This window comes from Cololabis saira, chromosome 12 (genome assembly GCF_033807715.1).
Source record: "Cololabis saira isolate AMF1-May2022 chromosome 12, fColSai1.1, whole genome shotgun sequence".
Classification (NCBI taxonomy): domain Eukaryota; kingdom Metazoa; phylum Chordata; class Actinopteri; order Beloniformes; family Belonidae; genus Cololabis; species Cololabis saira.
Genome location: NC_084598.1, coordinates 4,886,756 through 4,908,500, shown reverse-complemented (window position 1 = coordinate 4,908,500; position 21,745 = coordinate 4,886,756). Strand labels below are relative to the sequence as shown.

At 43.0% G+C, this 21,745-nt stretch overlaps 1 protein-coding gene across 1 annotated transcript in view; it reads left to right on the top strand.

Moving 5' to 3' along the window:
* Positions 1 to 21,745, top strand: part of syt6a (synaptotagmin VIa) — a 159,676-nt gene extending 137,931 nt beyond the window's left edge. Inside the window, exons 4-7 of the mRNA XM_061735214.1 lie at positions 11,336 to 11,456; positions 14,235 to 14,406; positions 15,900 to 16,050; positions 20,931 to 21,745. Of these exons, the coding sequence (XP_061591198.1) occupies positions 11,336 to 11,456; positions 14,235 to 14,406; positions 15,900 to 16,050; positions 20,931 to 21,002 (516 nt within the window). The 3' untranslated portion in view covers positions 21,003 to 21,745. The remainder of the gene's footprint in view (positions 1 to 11,335; positions 11,457 to 14,234; positions 14,407 to 15,899; positions 16,051 to 20,930) is intronic.

Genomic DNA, 21,745 nt, shown 5'->3' with positions numbered 1-21,745 from the left:
TCCATCCATCCATCCATCCATCCATCCATCCATCCATATATCCATCCATCCATCCATCCATCCATCCATCCATCCATCCATCCATCCATCCATCCATCCATCCATATATCCATCCATCCACCCATCATCCATCCATCCATCCATCCATCCATCCATCCATCCATCCATCCATCCATCCATCCATCCATCCATCCATCCATCCATCCATCCATCCATCCATCCATCCATCCATCCATCCATCCATCCATCCATATATCCATCCATCCATCCATGCATCCATCCATATATCCATCCATCCATCATCCATCATATCCATCCATCTATATATCCATCCATCCATCCATCCATCCATCCATCCATCCATCCATATATCCATCCATCCATCATCCATCATATCCATCCATCTATATATCCATCCATCCATCCATCCATCCATCCATGCCAGGCAGGAGAAAAAATATTTGAGAGGGGAAGATTTTTTTCATTATGCACTTCGAGAAAAAAGTTGAAATGTCGAGTTTAATGTTGAAATACAATTTCGAAAAAAAGGGGAAAAGTCGAGAAAAAAGTCGAAATGTTAAAATACAATTTGAAGGATTTTCACAACATTTCAACTTTATTCACGAAATTCTGACTTTTTTTCAACATTTCAACATTAATCTCGACATTTTGACTTTTTTCTCGAAGTGCATAATTTAAAAAAAATCACCTCCTCTAAAATGTCATTTTAATTATTCTCCTGCCTGGTCCTAATACTTTTTCTCTTCTTTTCTGTTTTTTTTTGCTACTTCTTAATGAGACCCAGAGGTCATTTGTGTTCTTTGTTACTGACACCCCTTCAGTCACCCCAGGCCCTCGTCACTGCTTCACCTTCACCTTTATCCGACAGGCCCCTCATCCGCTCCCCGAGCTCTCCCAACCCTCTCCAGCTTCACAGATCTCAACATTACTGCTTTGTGGGCAGAAAAACAGGCAGTCCTCTTCTTGGCACATAGACTTAATTGAACCACTAAATGATTTTACGATAAAATTCCTGCTCACATAAAATCCGCGATGGGCAACATGAAGAGTGCACAGACTGTTGAGCTGAAACAATAAACGCGTGTAAGTGGTTGTTCGATGGAAAACCACTTGTAGTTAATGTGAGCAAAGGAGAAAACAGCCAGCGAGTTCACAGAGCAGAGATATTGATCAAAGGGGATCATTGATCTGGATGTGACTACAGGGGAAGTTATACAAGCATTATTAGAATTAAATGAAAAATATTAACTGATATTAACTAATATTAAAATCTGATGTGTTTTCTCTCTCCCGAAATCTAAGAACTGTATGAGTTATCACTTTCTAAATGCCTTTTATTATTTTATTCTGACACCCGCATCTGCTTCTTGTAGTTTTGCTGTTAGTGATTATTAACCCTTGTGCTGTCTTCAGGTCAGGGAAGGAGGAAGGAAGGAAGGAAGGAAGGAAGGAAGGAAGGAAGGAAGGAAGGAAGGAAGGAAGGAAGGAAGGAAGGAAGGAAGGAAGGAAGGAAGGAAGGAAGGAAGGAAGGAAGGAAGGAAGGAAGGAAGGAAGGAAGGAAGGAAGGAAGGAAGGAAGGAAGGAAGGAAGGATGGATGGATGGATGGATGGATGGATGGATGGATGGATGGATGGATGGATGGATGGATGGATGGATGGATGGATGGATGGGAGAATTAGGTCATTTTGACCCAAAGACAGTACCAGGGTTAATGAGAATCTGGTAGGGCTGTAACAAATAAGGAAGTCAGCAGACAGCACTGAATCTTCCCTTTAGTGTAGGACCTGATCCTGAGCATGTAGGGCAGGGGTATTCAACTAGATTATTCAGGGGGCCACATCTGCAAAAAGACTGTATGGAGAGGGCCGCACTTATGTATATACATGTATATATTATGTATTATATACATTTATGTATATAATACATTTGTGCTCAGGGATGAGCAGGAGAATATATCTGTCTAGTTTACATATGAATTATGTATTAATTGTCTCCAGATTTAGTCATTGTGAATTTTAAATATAATATTCAGATAAAGAAATATTATTTTAAATGCAAGTTCATTTTGAAACCATGCATTGTGCAAACTTAACGAAGTTGATATTGACCTACTTTTAATAAAACACCCCATAATGACAAAGCACCACTTTCCACCAAGATTTCCTTATTTGAATATTATATTAAGCATTGAGCACAAGCATTTCAGTCCATAGTAGCCAGTTTGATGTTATAAATAAGCAACCAAAATATTAACCATAAGCTCCTTTTATTTATGACACATCTGTGCATTATATCAGCAAAACAAAACATGAAATTATAGGAGGCTTAGAAGTTCATCTGAAATGAAAAGTCCTCATTTATAGATTCAAATGAAAAACATTTCAGGCCAATCCTAGAAGCCTAATGATGTAAACAAGTCCTCGTTACAACGGAGGTTAATAACAAATAATGTGACAAAAAAAACCATCTCCAACAGAGATTAACATGTACAAACACTGTCCAATGAATCATTAACCGACTGAAAAGGCTACCAAGCATCTGAAACTTTTATTAATTAACAAAATGCGAAATGTAAACCATGTTAGTTTCGCCCGCCGACCGGAAGTGACGTCCGATCGATCGGGACAACACTACTTTCCCTCCCTTTTTTGAAATATGACCAGGGGCCACATAAAGGCTCCTGGCGGGCCACAAGTGGCCCGCGGGCCCCCAGTTGAATATCCCTGATGTAGGAAGAGGGAGGCGATTTAAAACAACACAAAACAACTCCTCTCTAACAGGATGATACGTCAGAAGCAGAACAAAGAAGGACCAACATCTCCGTCAACCAGTCAGGAAGTGAGAAGACGGGACGGATACACACATACCTGCAACATTAGCAAGTTAAAAATCAAAGAAACAGTTTTACTGCCACACTCACAGGACGTTCCTCATTGTTTTGTATATATTTTTAAGATGAAAGGTGGTTTAATGCGTAGGTTAAAAAAGATTTCAAGGTTCCTCGGATCTGTACTGGATACCAAGCTAGTGCCATCTATAGTGACTTATGGCGCTTTTCCACTACCTACTCAGCCTGACTGGACTCACCTTCCCTCGTTTCTTCGGGGCTGAGTAGGTACTAGTGGAAAAGCGCCATAAATCGCTAGACAATCTGTTCCTGCGGTGCTTAGATCCAACCATGACAACTAGTCGTATCTGAGTTTAGCAGTAGGAATGTTTAAGTCATCCAGACCTTTACATTTTCAAGATATGCTTGTAGTCCAGCTAAATAATGGGTTTTATTTTGCTTCATGGATAAGTATAGCTGAGTATTATAATCAACATAGCAATTGAACATTGTGTTATTCTGCCTCATACCAGACTCTTCAATTAAATTCAATTTTATTTATATAGCGTCTAATACAACAGATGTTGTCTCTAGACGCTTTCCAGAGATCCAGAACATGAACATAAACATAAACATAAACCCCGAGCAATTATTATATAAACAATGGCAGGTAAAAACTCCCATAGTGGGAGAAAAGCCTTAAGCCAAACAGTGGCAAGAAAAACTCCCCTTTAGGAGGGAAGAAACCTTGAGCAGGACCAGGCTCATAAGGGGGGACCCTCCTGCCGAAGGCAAAAAAAAAAACAGCCCTACAGTAGGTAACCAGTTCCTCAGTTTGCATGACCTCCTCATGCCTTCATAGGTTTTCCTCCCACACTTCAAAAAACATTAATGTTTGGGTCAAAACTTATAATGAATGCCTTCATTGTCATTATACATTGTATAGTGAAATTGTAGTATGTAAAAAGAGCAGAAATGCAAAATAATAATATAAGAATAACTAAAAAGTGATGGTGTGATGGACTGTTGACTCCAACTCTTACCAGTGGTGGTGTGGTTAGACTCAAACCCCACTGTGATCCTGAAAAGTATATATTGTACATGGATGGATGGTTATCCAAGCAGCTCTTGGCGTGATTGACAAAAAACAAGATTCAGACATTTATGGTGCCCAAAAGATGAACCGTTTCTACATTAATGATCCCCTGACTTGTCATCTACTGCCAGCATGAAGATAGGATGATTGGGTTTTGACTCATTTTCTAAACCATTGTTAAATGGACTCCATGAACGTATCCATTATTGTCCCTTTCAAGATTCGTTTGTAACAAGCTGAGCAGGGAATTCCAGGTGTTATTCTTCCCCATAATGCTAGTTTATCCCGAAGGGGCTCCCAGTTCGTCTGTACCTTACTGCACGTATCCAACTCAGAGTGTCTGGACAGGTCAGAAAGGAAGGCACCCAGGAGACGTCTTAATCAGTTGTTTAGTCCCCCTCAGTTGGCCGTTTTTCATGTGGAAGGGTAGAAGCTCTACTCTGAGCTCCTTTAATACATCCATGCAACTGTCTTCAACGCCTTACTAAAAGATCCTATCTTCGCCATTTGTACACACAAATGTTTAACAATTGTTTTATTTGTATTAGTAATGTGTTATAGCAGATTTAAAACTGGTGGTCACTGGTGTTAGCAACCGGACGCGTTACTAAAGCTGTTTCTTCTTCAGTGTTGGTAGTCACTACAGTCCCATAAAGATGGGATTATTTACATTTTGAAATAGCCCACTACATTTCATAGCTACAAGTTGCCCAGTTTCATTGACATTGTATGATCCCTGGTCACAACATCAGTTCTGGTCTTTTCCTGTGTGTTCATTCGTTCATGTATATCACCGTAGTCCAGCGAAAAAGATGAATGCCACAAAAGCAGACGGCGCTTCTATATAGACCAGGGGTCGGCAATCCAAAATGTTGAAAGAGTCATATTGGACCAAAAACACAAAAAACGAATATGTCCGGAGCCGCAAAAAATGAAAAGTCTTGTATAAGCCTTAGAATGAAGGAAACACATGCTGCATGTATCTATATTAGTTATAACTGGGTCCTCGGCTGCAAATGTAGCTGCTAATGTCTTTCCACATGACTATTTTTGTTTTTGGACAACTTCTCGCTACAGAGCAAACATTCAGGCAATGAATGCAAATGATTCCCCCCAAGAAACATTGAATCCTCTTTTTCTCCTCAGTTATTTTTCTCTTTTCCCCTCTGGAAACTATCCCTTTGGCCGGTTTGTTTCCAACAGTCACCTGCCTGGCGCCGCCCTGCTGGTAGAAACGCGTGGCTATGACGCAAAACTACGGAAGCGTATTAGGGCCAGGCAGGAAAAAAAGATAAAAATAATATTTTAGAGGAGGGAGATTTTTTTTTCATTATCAGAAAAAGTCGAAATGTTGAGAAAAAAGTCGAAATGTCGAGAAAATAGTCAAAATTTTGTAAAAAAAAAAAAGTCGAAATGTTGAGAAAAAAGTCGAAATGTTGAGAAAAAAGTTTCGACTTTATTCTTGAAATTATATTTCAACAATAATCTTGACATTTCTACTTTTTTCTTGACATTTTGACTTTTTTCTCGACATTTCGACTTTTTTGTGCATAATGAAAAAAAAATCTCCCTCCTCTCAAAACTTTTTTCTCCTGCATGGCCTCTTTCTTACTCTTACTCTTCCGTACAAATCTTCATTAACAGAAATGTTGAAATTTAATATTTATTCTACACATTTTTACAGCATGGGAAAACTTTCAGAATGTTTGTGTCATGTTTGTCCTCCTATAGAAACCGTATTAAAACAAAAAATATATTTCCCTCCCCCATCGATTTCCTTTTTCAAACATTTTTGAAAAAGCTCCAGGAGCCACTAGGGCGGCGCTAAAGAGCCGCATGCTGCTCTAGAGCGGCGGGTTGCCGACCCCTGATCTAGACAATCAAACAGCTACTTCATGCTTTCACATTACATTACTTGACATTTTTGCTGTGTTCTCACATTCTAACTGAACTTCTACACCCTTCAGACAAAATCCCACTTCCCCAGCAGAGAAATCCAATCAAAGCTGAATGTGTGATGCTAAGCTTGCAGCTCACAGACCCATACTGGAGTTTGGGATTTGCCAATCATAGGAATTCTCACCGAGCAAATTCCGAGTGATTAGGACTCAGGCTTAAACTGTTGATGGTGCAGAAGGCTCACATGAGGTGGATAACAGGACACTCAACTCAGTGGGGAATCACACAGGACTACGTGTCAAAAAAGTGACATATAATGTTTAATTTCAGAGGCAGGTTTTGCTTGAAAGGTTTCTTTAACCCTTGTGCTGTCTTTGGGTCAAAATGACCCAATTCTTCTATCCTTCTTTCCTCCTGCTCTCTCCTTCCTTCTTCCTTTCCTCTTTTCCTCCTTTACTCCTTTTTCTTCCTACCTCCCTTTCGTCATTCGTTCCTTTATTACCTTATTTGCTTTTTCCTTCCTTTTTTCCTTATTTTCTCCATTCCTTCCTTCTTCCCTCCCTTCTTTCTTTCCTTTTCTCCATTCTTTCTTTCCTTCCTTTCTCCCTTCCTTCCATCTTTTCTCCCTTCCTTACTCCCTTTCCTACTTCCTTCCTTCTTTCCCTCTTTTCTCCTTTCTCCCTTCCTTCCATCTTTTCTCCCTTCCTTACTCCCTTTCCTACTTCCTTCCTTCTTTTCTCCTTTCTCCCTTCCTTCCTTACTCCCTTTCCTACTTCCTTCCTTCTTTCCTCCTTTCTCCCTTCCTTCCATGTTTTCTCCCTTCTTTCCTTCCTTCCATCTTTTCTCCCTTCCTTACTCCCTCCCTTCTTTCCTTCTTTTCTCCTTTCTTCCTTCCTTCATTCTTTCCTTCCTTCCTTCATTCCTTTGAATTTTTCCACTGCATTAGTTTATAACAAAATATGCAGTCAGTTCAGTTCAGTTCAGTTCAACTGACTTCATTTTAATTCTTATTAATTCAATTTGTATAGCGCCAATTCACAACAAATATCATCTAAAGATCACAGAGAAAGTTCAGTTAAATAAAGTCTGTCTCATCATTTTGAACCGGATTTTACTGGCATATAAGTGGACTACCTATATATGATTCAATTCATTCCAGTTCAAATCATATTCATATCAAAGGTGACAGTGAAGTAATAGTTAATTATAAAATGAATACCCTATGGATACCCTATCCCTGCCTCATCATCATCTCTTGCCTCGACGCGGGGCCCCGCGGCTGCTTGAGACCCGGTTGGATCGGTGATTTTTGTAACAAATTTATCAAACAAGCCTTTCAGAGAGGCATTAAACTCTTCCATTTTCTTTAGTTTTTTTCTTTTTTCATCCCCTGATGGAAATTTCCTGAATCTGTCTCGTTCTCTTGACATTGTGTGACAGTTTGTTCCAACTCCACCCGTCTGGATCAGAGCAGCTGGTGTCTGCACTTGGTCTGATCAGTTGTATTGAACAACAGACACGCGCATCATTGCACATATATTTATTGATATGCACAGACTAGTACATATTTAGGTCTGTAATGGAACTGTTGACTGTTGATATTTATAAGGGAAAAAAGAAAAGAAACAAAAAAAAAATTTTGAAAAAAAAAAAAAAAAAAAAAAACGGGCCACAGCGCGAGGCCCCTTGGGGCGCGAGGCCCGAGGTTCCTTCCTTCGAGGCGAGGTTCGCACACCCCTTGCGGCGGCCCTGCTTGCCATGATCATTACTCAGGGGGCTCAAAAGCAACAGATAATATTAATTAGTAATGAAGTTGCTAGTAATGTAAAATCCATAATGAGTGTTAATGAAATAAGTCTGTAGCTTTGAGTCAAAAATGTTTATTCCTAAGTACAAATAATCATTACTTAAAGACTCACTTATGTGGTATACGAGTGTGTTTGCTACAACCACCACATAGTTTTGCTTTCTGAAGTATTGAAGAAATAATCATCAAGCTGGAGACCACAAACCACACAACACGCTTATTGTGGGAAGAAACTGGAGCACCAGGAGAAGACCCATGCAAGCAAAGGAGACATGTAAACTCCACACCCCGAGGTCTCTGGGCCACGATGTGAGGCAACAGTGCAAACCACCAAGCCACCACGCCATGCAAATACTTATCAATGAAGTACAAATGATCAATTGATGTGGTCATCACTCATTTGAGGGTGAATTGACCATTGACAAATCATTAACCTTTATTTGGCTGTTTAATACAGTTTGATTAGGAGTTAATCATTAACAAGCTGGTAGTCCTACATTTGTTACTTCTTAGTTCCCAAGTCCTGTGTTCCTTGGTTATTGTTATCAAAATGTTAATCATGAACCACAGCGTTCCAGTTTCAAATCTGCCAGCTGTCTTATTTTATTGTCTCTCCTCCGGCTCGAATATTATCTACCGTAAAACAATGTGAAACACAGGCAGCACGGTGGCTTGGTGGTCTGCACTGTTGCCTCACAGCAAGAAGGTTCCCGGTTCAACTCCCAGGCCCAGCAGGGTCTTTCTGTGTGGAGTTTGCATGTTCTCCCCGTGCTTGTGTGGGTTCTCTCCGGTTTCCTCCCACAGTCCAAAAAACATGCATGCTAGGTTAGCTGGTGATTCTAAATGGCCCGTAGGTGTGAGTGTGAGTGTCTGGTTGTCTGTATCTATGTGTCCATGTGATGGACTGGGGACCTGTCCAGGGTGAACCACTGCTTCTCACCTGAAATTAGCTGGGTTAGACTCCAGCAGACCCCTGTGACCCTGCAAAGGTATAGTTCAGGGGGTCGGCAACCCAAAATGTTGAAAGAGCCATATTGGACCAAAAACACAAATAACAAATGTCCGCAAAGCCGCAAAGAATGAGGAGAAAAATCTGCCAGTGGGACAAGATTTATCTTCTCATTACAAGCAAAAAAATCTTGTTCCACTGGCAGATTTTTCTACTTATTTCAAGTGAAAATCTACTTGAAACAGGTGAAAATTGTTGTTTTTTCCAGTGATGAGTGTTGTTTTAAGTGTAATGAGATTTCTTTGACTAAAAAATAGACATTTTAACTAGAAATAAGACAAATATTTTTGTTAAGATTTTGAGTTTTTGCAGTGCACACAGCACTCACACAGCGGGTTAAGGGTTTGGAGGTGTCTGCTGTTTGGGTGGACATGAGAGAGTCATCCCATATCCATTCAATGGATCATCTTGAACAAAATTGCCATCTAAAAAGTAGTTTGTTTCGTTTTTTGTTTTATTTTAATACCTAAATCCTTAGTAAACATGATGAACAGTTGTTCCAGTTTTCACGACCCCCCTGGGAGCTGGCTCAGGCTCACATCTCAAGCAGCATTTTATGCTTGCTGTCACACCTCTGCGTGGTTCAGCCCAGCTAGTCCATCTCATTTATAGACCTATTTAAGTAGCAAGGCTGCTTGTCTCTCACATAACTTCTGATATTTCTCACCCACTAAGCTCACTGCCACTCTCACGAGCGGTTGCACTTCCTGCACAGCTTCCACCTGTAGCATCCCAGTATATGGATTGGGGGTTGAATTTATCTCTGCATATCCCTAATATGTGGAGACTGATTAGATCGGAGTCAAGTTGCCAAAAGTCAAGTGTGTTTTATCAGCGGTGCAGCAGTTGAAGCCATCGTTGTGAGTTGCCTGACTGAAATACACTTACTGAGAAAAAACGCTTGTCATCATTCATTTGTGAACAGATTGCACGCTGACCGAAGGGGCAAACACATCATTGAGTTGTTCAAAAATATAAATATGAAGAACATAAAAATGAACACAAGAAATAGGACGTTGTATTTGAAGAAAATATTGCATTGTTTTTTTTAATAATTCACATATGAAATGGTTGAATAGGAGCTCAGATCCTAGGAAGAACCTCAGGCAGAGACTCCACACTCACTGAAAATAATACATCTAAGTGCATGTAAATATCACATATTAAATCTTAACCATTAAAAATGAAGTTTGTAGCTTTACATGAATACATCTAGTTTTGAACTTAATCTGCATTTGTTCAAAAAACAAGACATTGTGCATTTTTTCCTTAACAAGCAGTATTTATGTAATCCCAGGCAATCTTTTCATTTACACACAAACAACAGGAAGGGGAAGGAAGGAAGGAAGGAAGGAAGGAAGGAAGGAAGGAAGGAAGGAAGGAAGGAAGGAAGGAAGGAAGGAAGGAAGGAAGGAAGGAAGGAAGAGAGGAAGAGAGGAAAGAAGGAAGGGAGTAGGAAGGAAGGAAGGAAGGAAGGAAGGAAGGGAGAAGACAAGGAAAGAAGGAAGGAAGGAAGGAAGGAAGGAAGGAAGGAAGGAAGGAAGGAAGGAAGGAAGGAAGGAAGGAAGGGAGGAAGGAAGGAAGGAAGGGAGGGAGGAAAGAAAGAGGGAAGGAAGGAAGGGAGGAAGGCAGGAAGGAAGGAAGAAGGAAGGAAGGAAGGAAGGAAGGAAGGAAGGAAGGAAGGAAGGAAGGAAGGAAGGAAGGAAGGAAGGAAGGAAGGAAGGAAGGAAGGAAGGGAGAAGACAAGGAAAGAAGGAAGGAAGGAAGGAAGGAAGGAAGGAAGGAAGGAAGGAAGGAAGAAGAAGGAAGGAAGGAAGGAAGGAAGGGAGGAAGGAAGAAGGAAGGGAGGGAGGAAAGAAAGAGGGAAGGAAGGAAGGGGGAAGGAAGGAAGGAGGAAGGAAGGAAGGAAGGAAGGAAGGAAGGGAGGAAGGCAGGAAGGAAGGAAGGAAGGAAGGAAGGAAGGAAGGAAGGAAGGAAGGAAGGAAGGAAGGGAGGAAGGAAGGAAGGAAGGAAGGGAGGGAGGAAAGAAAGAGGGAAGGAAGGAAGGGGGAAGGAAGGAAGGAAGGAAGGAAGGAAGGAAGGAAGGAAGGAAGGAAGGAAGGAAGGAAGGAAGGAAGGAAGGAAGGAAGGAAGGAAGGAAGGAAGGAAGGAAGGAGGGAAGGAAGGAAGGAAGGAAGGAAGGAAGGTAGGAAGGAAGGAAGGAAGGAAGGAGGAAGGAAGAAGAAGGAAGGAAGGAAGGAAGGAAGGAAGGAAGGAAGGAAGGAAGGAAGGAAGGAAGGAAGGAAGGAGGGAAGGAAGGAAGGGAGAAAAGAAGGAAGGAAGGGAGAAAAGAAGGAAGTGAGGAAAGAAGGAAGGAAGGAAGGAAGGAAGGAAGGAAGGAAGGAAGGAAGGAAGGAAGGTAGGAAGGAAGGAAGGAAGGAAGGAAGGAAGGAAGGAAGGAAGGAAGGAAGGAAGGAAGGAAGGAAGGAAGGAAGGAAGGAAGGAAGGAAGGAAGGAAGGAAGGAAGGAAGGAAGGAAGGAAGGAAGGAGAATTAGGTCATTTTGACCTGAAGACAGTACAAGGGTTAAGTAGATCAAGCACATTTGTATCAGTGCTCTTGCTTCACTCTTTATCTGTGTTTTGTGTTTTAAAGGGGTGAATCTGAAGTTTTTTATTTTCTTGTTTTCTCCCACAGGAGAGTGTTGACCTCGGGGAGATCATGTTCTCACTCTGCTACCTGCCCACTGCAGGCCGGCTCACTCTCACTGTCATCAAGTGCAGGAACCTCAAGGCCATGGACATCACCGGCTACTCAGGTGAGCTGCTCTTCTCTGTGTGACTCACTGGAAACTACAGGGACTCAGAAATGAATCATCCTCTTTTCAACATCCCTGCATACAGTACTCGAGTTGTAAAAATAAAATCAGGGGGGATGGTGGATTTTATCATATGGGGACAGATAATTTGTGCTGATTACAAATAATATAATATATTACAAATAATAGCAGTGACCAAAACAGCTGCAGAAATACTGCAGGAATGACATAGCAGCAGTTAAATGCAGCCTTCTGTAAGCTTTAAATATCCACTGGGCTTACATCAAATACATCAAAACACAACAATAAAAAACACTTTTCTGAACTTATCAATATGACTCTGTCCTTCACAGGATAAGTAAAATGGATCACTGCAAAAACTCACAATCTTAACAAGAATATTTGTCTTATTTCTAGTTAAAATGTCTCATTTAAAAAAAATCTCATTACACTTAAAACAAGACTCATCACTGGAAAAAAACAACAATTTTCACCTGTTTAAAGTAAATTTTCACTTAAAGGAGCATGAGGCTCCTTTTAAGAAATGAGACTCTCTAGCGCCACCCTTCACCACGACGGCCGTTGGGGGTACTGCAGCCAACAGCGAAGCCGGCACGGGAGAACGGGGAGAACGTGCATGCAGCGTCATGTGATGTCACATCCACAGGACAGCGCGGGAAATTCGGGCCCACAATTGCAGCACATTTTGCAGCACACAGCCTGTTCAAGGCAACGGAGAGATATGCTAGAGGGCTCATTCTTTTTGGTTTGGAACGCTTCATCTGACATTATTACTAGAAAACTTAAAACTTATACGCATTTTTTTTCATAAATCCTGCCTCAATCCTGCCTCATGCTCCTTTAAAATAAGTAGAAAAATCTGCCAGTGGAACAAGATTTTTTTGCTTGTAATAAGAAGATAAATCTTGTCCCACTGGCAGATTTTTCTACTTATTTCAAGTGAAAATTTACTTGAAACAGGTGAAAATTGTCAAATAAGTTTTTTTTCTGGTGTTATTTTTCTGGTGATGACTCTAAATGTTGAAATAGCAGTAAAACCACATTCATTGATGAAATGACATAAGGGATGGAAAGGGGGGATGGCAGTTTTACAGGGGGGATGATTTGGACCATTTTTATTTCAGGGGGGGGATGCCATCCCCTCATCCCCCTCAACTCCACTACTGCCCGCATAGGTAAGTCAGAAACCAGCTGTAGAAATTCCACCGTCCAGCTGATCTCTGTTTGTTTGAGCAGATATTAATAACCTGCACCTGCAATATTAAAACACCTTCAGCAAGTTGCAGGCATCCTGTTTCTCTAATAGACTGCCGTTCCACTTTTCTATTAAAGCTTCCTCTTCAACTGAGATATCACTTGTAAAATGTGACATTTACTGTGCATTAAATGTCAGGGTTCGGGGGGTAATTCGCAATAAATGTGGGATTCTTCCTCCCACGTTTAATGGCATTTCACAATTTTAATGTGACTCCTCGTTTTAATCTTGTGAGTTTTCAGGGCTTTAGCTGTCTGTCTGTTGTAAACCTGAATCTCTATCATATGGTGGCTTCAAGCGTATTGGGTTTATTGTACATATTGAAGAGCAGTTCACATCTGATTAAAATTTCCCATAATGCATCATGCAAGGCGATTTATCCCTGACTGAAAAAGACTGAAATCCCCATTTAAGAAGCTCCCTCGGCCATATTATTTAGCAGTTATCTCTGGACTTCCATCCTCTTTGTTTACGCAGGACGATGACTCACTTTTATGTTTGTTACTGATGCCGGGTCCTCTGGGGTTGCTCTCCTGCTGAAGCACAAACACTGAACGTGATGGTTCAAACACTGGAACTTTGTTTGTTTCATTAGTTTTTTTCTTTTCTCTACTAATCCTAGAAGTACGGCTGTCATGACTAGGACTGCCATTGCAGTTCTTACATGTGTAAGAAACAACTTGATTAGTGCGTTTACACGGGAAGTTTAATTCCTCTTTAATTCAGAATTAAAATTAAATCCAATTTAAAATGAGTAAAAATGACCATGTAAACACCTAATTCCAAATGAAAATTGCCATTCTGAATTAAATTTAATTCCGAAGTAAGTGGCTGGTTTATTTCGATTTTAAATCCGAATAGAATAATTCCGCGATCATGTTTACACTCATTCCTCTTTAAATTAATTCCTGTCTTTCTTTCTGCTCGTTCCCTCGCCCGTCTGTCTCCATGACGCTTATATTCCGCGCTGGGCTGGTTTTCCAAACAAAGTTTCAAGATGCAGCACGCAGTAAACGCTGGTCAAGAGCAGAGATCATTTATTTAATAAATAGCTTGGAGGACCTGGAAAAAATTAAAAGAACAGATGGCAGGAAACATAAAAAATCATCGACATTATGTGGTCATGCTGCTGCTTCAAAAATAAAATCTAAACAAATCCAAAAAGGATGCTAATAATGTGTTCCTCCATGTTGTTGCTAATCGAGTAAGTTAGTGTTTCTTCCAGTAGACATAACTTCCGGTCCGCCCCCTATCCAATCAGAACCTTCCCACCCCCCAGACCTTAAGAGGAATTGGATAAAGCCGATCAAACGTGTTTTCCATATAAACCTCAATTCAGAATTACTATTTCCATGTAAACTCAAAGGAAAATAGTTTAATTCTGAATTATTTAATTCGGAATAATTCATTCCGAATTAAAAAACATCACGTAATCGTGATTGTCAGTATTGAAATGTGAACATATTCTTCTCTTGTCCTTTCATTTTGATTCCCACCATAAGATCCCTATGTGAAGGTGTCGCTCATTTGTGACGGTCGACGTTTGAAAAAGAAGAAGACGAGCATCAAGAAGAACACTCTGAATCCCACCTACAACGAGGCCATCATCTTCGACATCCCTCCAGACAGCATGGACCACGTCAGCCTGCACCTCTCCGTCATGGACTACGATCTGTACGTACATGTGCAAAACAATCAGAACTGGTGCAGGTTTAACAGCTGCAGGTGGTGCATGACGGAGCCAGGATCATCTTTAGTGGAAGAACAGACCAACACATCAGGACATGGATGTGTTTTCTATTTATTTATCAATTTTACTTAAACTTGTGTGATACAATAAGGATGTTTTTTTTAACCCTTGTGCTGTCTTTGGGTCAAAATGGCCCAATTCTTCTGTCCTTCTTTCCTCCTGCCATGCTCTCTCCTTCCTTCTTCCTTTCCTCTTTTCCTCCTTTTTTACCCTCCTTTACTCCTTTTTCTTCCTACCTCCCTTTCGTCATTCGTTCCTTTATTACCTTCTTTGCTTTCCCTTCCTTCTTTCTTTATTTTATCCATTCCTTCCTTCTTCCATCCCTTCTTTCTTTCCTTTTCTCCATTCCTTCCTCCCTCCCTTCTTTCCTTCCTTTCTCCCTTCCTTCCATCTTTTCTCCCTTCTTTCCTCCCTTCCATCTTTTCTCCCTTCCTTACTCCCTTTCCTACTTCCTTCCTTCTTTCCTTCTTTTCTCCTTTCTCCCTTCCTTCCATCTTTTCTCCCTTCCTTACTCCCTTTCTTCCTTACTTCCTTCTTTCCTTCATTCCTTCTTTTCTCCCTTCACCCTCCCTTGACCCAAAGACAGCACAAGGGTTAAACCCACTTTCTGAAAGGAGGACAGATTTCCTCATTTAAATCATGTGATGTGATTTAAGGTGAGCAAGTCATGATGAATTAAACATTACTTGAAGTTTGAGACATTTATTGGAATGAAAAATAATAATCCACTAGAGAGTGTTGGATAAATAGATGCTCTAATAAAAAATGTTTATGAGTAAGTAACTAGATTGTGCATGTGTGTGTGTGCGCGTGCGTGCGTGCGTGCGTGCGTGCGTGTGTGTGTGTGTGCGTGTGTGTGTGTGTGTAGAAAACAGGTAATGGTTAAAATGGTACAGTATCTGAACGGAGGTTCTGGTGCAGTACAGAGCTTTATGTTTACTGTGCGTGAATCAATGAAAGACAAATGGAGACTGGTTGCAGTGCAAACACTTGACAGAATGAGAGCATACGCATTAAAGGTCAAGCTTTGTATATTTCTCCCTTTGTAGCCTAAAGAAAGAGCAATACGTCCAGGATTAGAAGCCATGGTTTTTCTGTACGACTTGTTTCATGCACGGATTTAACCAGGTTTTTGATGGTAAATCTCGGGATTACGTAAAGAAAGAAAAAAAGTCTTAATCTATTCACAGTTCTCACATTGTTAACACAGCAAAGATCAGCTTTAAGGTTTCAAAGAAAAAGCTCAAGTGCAACAGAGATTATAGGCTGCAGATTCAGGGCATCAATGAATCAGATTTGTCTTTTCTTAGATTACAAAACAGCCCTCATGCACTCATAAACAATGTGATGAATACGTGGCTATGTCAAGTTAAATCTGATTTTTTTTTTAAATATTTGTATGCATGTATTCCCACAGGGTAGGTCATAATGAGATCATTGGAGTGATGAGGCTTGGATGCCACGCTGAGGGACTTGGCAGGGATCACTGGAACGAGATGCTGGCGTATCCGAGGAAGCCCATTGCACACTGGCACCACCTTCTGGAGCCCAAGAAGTCTGAGAAGGAGGTGGGTTTGGTTTGAGCTGAAGAACCTTCACATTTCACTTGTGTGGTAGAATAATAATATAATGCAAAGAGGGGGTTTCAGTCCAGTCTCGGTGAAGACTGAAACACATCACGGTTCGGACTCCAGTGTGGGGTTTAGCTTAATGTGTGAGTTACAGACACTACTAGAGTCGTAAAAACAAATCAGGGGGGATGGTGGATTTTATTATGTGGGGACAGATAATTTGTGCCGATTACAAATAATATAATATATTACAAATAATAGCAGTGACCAGAACACCTGCAGAAATACTGCAGGAATGACATAGCAGCAGTTAAATGCAGCCTTCTGTAAGCTTTAAATATCCACTGGGCTTACATCAAATACATCAAAACACAACAATAAAAAACACTTTTCTGAACTTATCAATATGACTCTGTCCTTCACAGGATAAGTAAAATGGATCACTGCAAAAACTCACAATCTTAACAAGAATATTTGTCTTATTTCTAGTTAAAATGTCTCATTTTAGTAAAGAAATCTCATTTCACTTAAAACAAGACTCATCACTGGAAAAAACAACTATTTTCACCTGTTTCAAGTAGATTTTCACTTAAAATAAGTAGAAAAATCTGCCAGTGGAACAAGACTTTTTTGCTTGTAATAAGAAGATAAATCTTGTTCCACTGGCAGATTTTTCTACTTATTTCAAGTGAAAATTTACTTGAAACAGGTGAAAATTGTCAAATAAGTTATTTTTCTGGTGTTATTTTTCTGGTGATGACTCTAAATGTTGAAATAGCAGTAAAACCACATTCACTGATGAAATGACATAAGGGAGGGAAAGGGGGGGTGGCAGTTTTACAGGGGGGATGATTTGGACCGTTTTTATTTCAGGAGGGGATGATTTTGACCGTTTTTATTTCAGGAGGGGATGCCATCCCCCCTCATCCCTCCTCAACTCCAGTACTGATTACAGACTCATAGTTGTAAAAAGCCAAGTGATCAAAGGCACTCTACAGAGCTTGTGCCAAATGTTTTAAAATGCCTTTTGTTTTCCATCACAGTACCATAGAATTCTTGTGTGGTTTACCTCTTTTTTCAATTTCTAATTTTGATGTTTAATGGTTCAGACAAACTGGGGGAATGTGGGAGAATCAGTTTTAAGTGTTTTGTTGTCCAAAGATATTTCAATGAGTGGGAGTGAAAGGAAGGGTATGGAAGCGTAGTTGAGTATTGGGCTTTATGTTATTGCTGGCAGTGGTGGCATGGTGGCATCACAGTGGCATAGCAAGGGAATTCATCTGTTTGTTCATGTTTCACCTCTCACTTAATCAGCAACATGCATGAGCATGAGAGGATGCAGCCCACGCATGTGAAGACAACACTACAGAGTCTATATTATGACCAAATGTTGGTGCGATACGTGCAATGTAAAAACAAACCCAGTCGGAACGATGGGGTTCTGGTTGGATTATTGTTTGGGTATTTGTTGCGTCCGTCTCATATGCAACAAATATAAGATAACTCTTACCCCTTTCTTTTTTGGAGACTTTTATAATCTGCCAAGTCTATTTCAAATTATACCAACGTCTGTGTGAATACTCGATTCTGATTGGCTGGCAGGTCCATCCATCCATCCATCGTCCGCCGCTTTATCCGTTCCCGGGTCGCGGGGGCAGCAGCCTCAGCAGAGATTCCCAGACTTCCTTCACCCCAGACACTTCCTCCAGCTCCTCCGGGGGGAGTCCGAGGCGTTCCCAGGCCAGCCGAGAGACATAGTCTCTCCAGCGTGTCCTGGGTCTGCCCCGGGGTCTCCTCCCGGTGGGACATGCCTGGAACACCTCCCTAGGGAGGAGGGACATGCCTGGAACACTTCCCTAGGGAGGCGTCCAGGAGGATCCGGTACAGATGCCCAAGCCACCTCAGCTGACTCCTCTCAATGTGGAGGAGCAGCGGCTCGACTCCGAGCTCCTCCCGGGTGACCGAACTCCTCACCCTATCTCTAAGGGAGCGTCCAGCCACCCTGCGGAGGAAACTCATCTCTAAGGGAGCGTCCAGCCACCCTGCGGAGGAAACTCATCTCGGCCGCTTGTATCCGCGATCTTGTCCTTTCGGTCACTACCCGAATATTATTGAGTTCATGGTGAGTTCATGACCATAGGTGAGGGTAGGTGCGTAGATTGACCGGTAAATCGAGAGCTTCGCCTTTCGACTCAGCTCCCTCTTCACCACGACGGTCCGGTACATCGACCGCATAACTGCGGACGCTGCACCGATCCGTCTGTCAATCTCCCGCTCCATCATTCCCTCACTCGTGAACAAGATCCCGAGATACTTGAACTCCTCCACCTGAGGCAGGACTTCTCCACCCACCCGGAGAAGGCACGCCACCCTTTCCCGGTGGAGAACCATGGCCTTGGTCTTGAAGGTGCTGATTCTCATCCCTGCCGCGCCGCACTCGGCCGCAAACCGTCCCAGCGCATGCTGAAGGTCCCGGTCCGATGAAGCCAACAGGACAACATCATCTGCAAAAAGCAGAGATGAAATCCTGAGGTTCCCAAACCGGATCCCCTCCGGCCCCTGGCTGCGCCTAGAAATCCTGTCCATAAAAATTATGAACAGGACCGGTGACAAAGGGCAGCCCTGCCGGAGTCCAACATGCACCGGGAACAAGTCTGACTTACTGCCGGCAATGCGAACCAGACTCCTACTCCGATCATACAGAGACCGGACAGCCCTTAATAGAGGGCCCCGGACTCCATACTCACTGAGCACCCCCCACAGGATGGCACGAGGGACACGGTCAAATGCCTTCTCCAGATCCACAAAGCACATGTAGACTGGTTGGGCAAATTCCCATGAACCCTCGAGCACCCTGCGGAGGGTATAGAGCTGGTCCAGTGTTCCGCGACCGGGACGAAAACCGCATTGTTCCTCCTGAATCCGAGGTTCAACTATCGGCCGTAATCTCCTCTCCAGTACCCTGGAGTAGACTTTCCCGGGGAGGCTGAGAAGTGTGATCCCCCTATAGTTGGAACACACTCTCCGGTCCCCCTTTTTAAACAGAGGGACCACCACCCCGGTTTGCCACTCCAGCGGTACTGTCCCCTTCCTCCATGCGATGTCGCAGAGGCGTGTCAACCAAGACAGCCCTACGACATCCAGAGACTTGAGGTACTCAGGGCGAATCTCATCCACCCCCGGTGCCCTGCCACTGAGGAGCTTACGAACTACCTCAGTGACCTCGGCTTGGGTGATGGATGAGCACGCCCCAGAGTCCCCACTCTCTGGCTGGGTTCCAGAGCCCAAGCTATGTGTGGATGTGAGCCCGACTACCTCTAGCCGGTATCTCTCAACCTCACGCACAAGCTCCGGCTCCTTCCCCCCCAGCGAGGTGACATTCCATGTCCCCACTGTGAGGGTTTTAGTCCAGGGATTGGGTCGTCGAGGCACCCCGCCTCGACTGCTACCCAGATCACAAGGCACTGGCCTGCCATGGTCCTTCCTGCGGGTGGTGGGCCTACGGGACGGCGGACCCGCGTCGCGGTTTCGGGCTGAGCCCGGCCGGGTCCCACGGGCAAAGACCCGGCCACCAGGCGCTCGCCAGCAAGCCCCAACCCCAGGCCTGGCTCCAGGGCGGGGCCCCGGTAACGCCGATCCGGGCGACGTAGCGGTCCTCTGATGTTTCTTCTTCATGATAGGCTTTGTGAACCGCTCTTAGTCTGGCCCGTCACCCAGGACCTGTTTGCCATGGGAAACCCTACCAGGGGCGTAAGTGCCCCCGACAACATAGCTCCTAGGATCACTCGGGCACACAAACCCCTCCACCACAGTAAGGTGGCGGTTCAAGGAGGGGTGGCAGGTGGCTGGCAGGTGTCCATTAAAAGTGTTAATGGACACCTAGGAAACAAGTTCACAGAGGCTTAGTGTCGGATGGTTCACGCCCCCGTGTCATCCATATATTTATGTTAATGGACAACTCGTCGGGCATTATCCCTTAGATAAACACTGATATATTTATTATACCTTATCACAAAATTACAATCTTTAGTCTTTAACATCCTTGAGAATTTGCCAATGTTATGTTTACATTATACAAAGTATCATAGGAAATGCAGTTACAAAACATCACACCACAGCAATTTTCATGATCTAAGGCAGGCAGGTGGAAGCAGCAACGGGATGAGCAGAGGGGGGGGGGGCGCAGGCAGGTGGAAGCAGCAGCGGGATTAGCAGAGGGGGGGGGGGGGGGGGGGGGGCGCAGGCAGGTGGAAGCAGCAGCGGGATGACCAGAGGGGGGTGGGGGACCGCAGGCAGGTGGAAGCAGCAACGGGATGACCGGGGGTGGGTGGAGGGGGGGTACCGCAGGCCAGCACGCAGCTCCTGAAGCTCCGGCCTGCAAACATGCACAAAAGAGAAAAAAGGGGGCTAGCACAAGAAACTACAGGAACAATGGACAAAAATGATGGCTATGAGATACTTATAATAAATAAAAATGGAAAAGGAGAAGAGAGGAAGGGAAGAGGAGAGGAGAAGAAGGGTGAGAGGCACCGCCCAGTGGATCATGTCGGTGCCCCCCTGCAGCATAGGCCTATAGCAGCATATCTACTACATAGCTATGTTTGAGACTAACTATTATAGTCTTGTTCTATAGCTGCAACTATGACTACTGACTCTAACACACTAGAGTTTACACTAACTAGATATTTACCAACACCAGCTAACAATTAAGGCAAAAGGAATAGTTTCATGGCAGAGATAGAGATTCCAGGCAGGTATTTGGTCAAATTCATTCAATCTTCCCTCATGTATTCCTGTCATATACTTTGGCTGTGATGGAAATGACCCCAGCAGCATACAGCAAATGAATCAGCTCCTTGTGTGTTTGTATCCTGCAGTGGAAGGCGAGGACGGCCAGCTTTGACAGCCAGGGTTCGTGCCCCTCGCCCCGGCCCCCCGCCAGCCCCTGAGCAGAGCCACCTGTGACACCAGCAGAACCAGATAGGAGCTTCCTCTCTCCTGCTGATGCACATCCTGTCTGTCTGATCGAGGAGAAAGCAACCCCACTGTTTCTCTCTCCCTCTGTCTCTCTCTTCTTCAAGTCAGTTTGTGAAGCGCAGTCTTTTCAAAATTAGGATAGCCGATTTGAAACGTGGCCTGCCGTCGCTACGGCCCCGGAGCTGGCTTTGCCCGTTGGAAGAGACTGGCTTGGAGGTTCAGTCTGCAGACATTCACCGAGAAACTGAACCCAGCAACATCACTGTTTTGTTAACGCTCCCTGAAAGCAGCACAAGTTTAACAGTGAAAAATTGAGGACATATCCATGCGAAGAAAAATAAAGATGATCTTAAAAGTGAGCTATTTCAAAAATGTACCATTTTATCATTTTGGAACTAAGATGCTTATTGAGCTGTGTCTACTAGTGTACTCAAAATTTCATGAGCAGTCATATTCTCTCGAGCTTAAAATGTGACGGAAATTTAAAAAAAAGAAATATGACTTGATTCACAGCAGAGCTGCACTTCAATTTCTCTTAGTTCAGGGGTCGGCAACCCGCGGCTCTAGAGCCGCATGTGGCTCTTTAGTGCCACCCTGGTGGCTCCCTGGAGCTTTTTCAAAAATGTTTGACCTTTTTTTTCCTTTTTTTCTTCTTTTTTTCCTTTTTTTCTCTTTTTTCTTCCCTTTTCCTTTGCTTTTTAATCTCGAATGAATC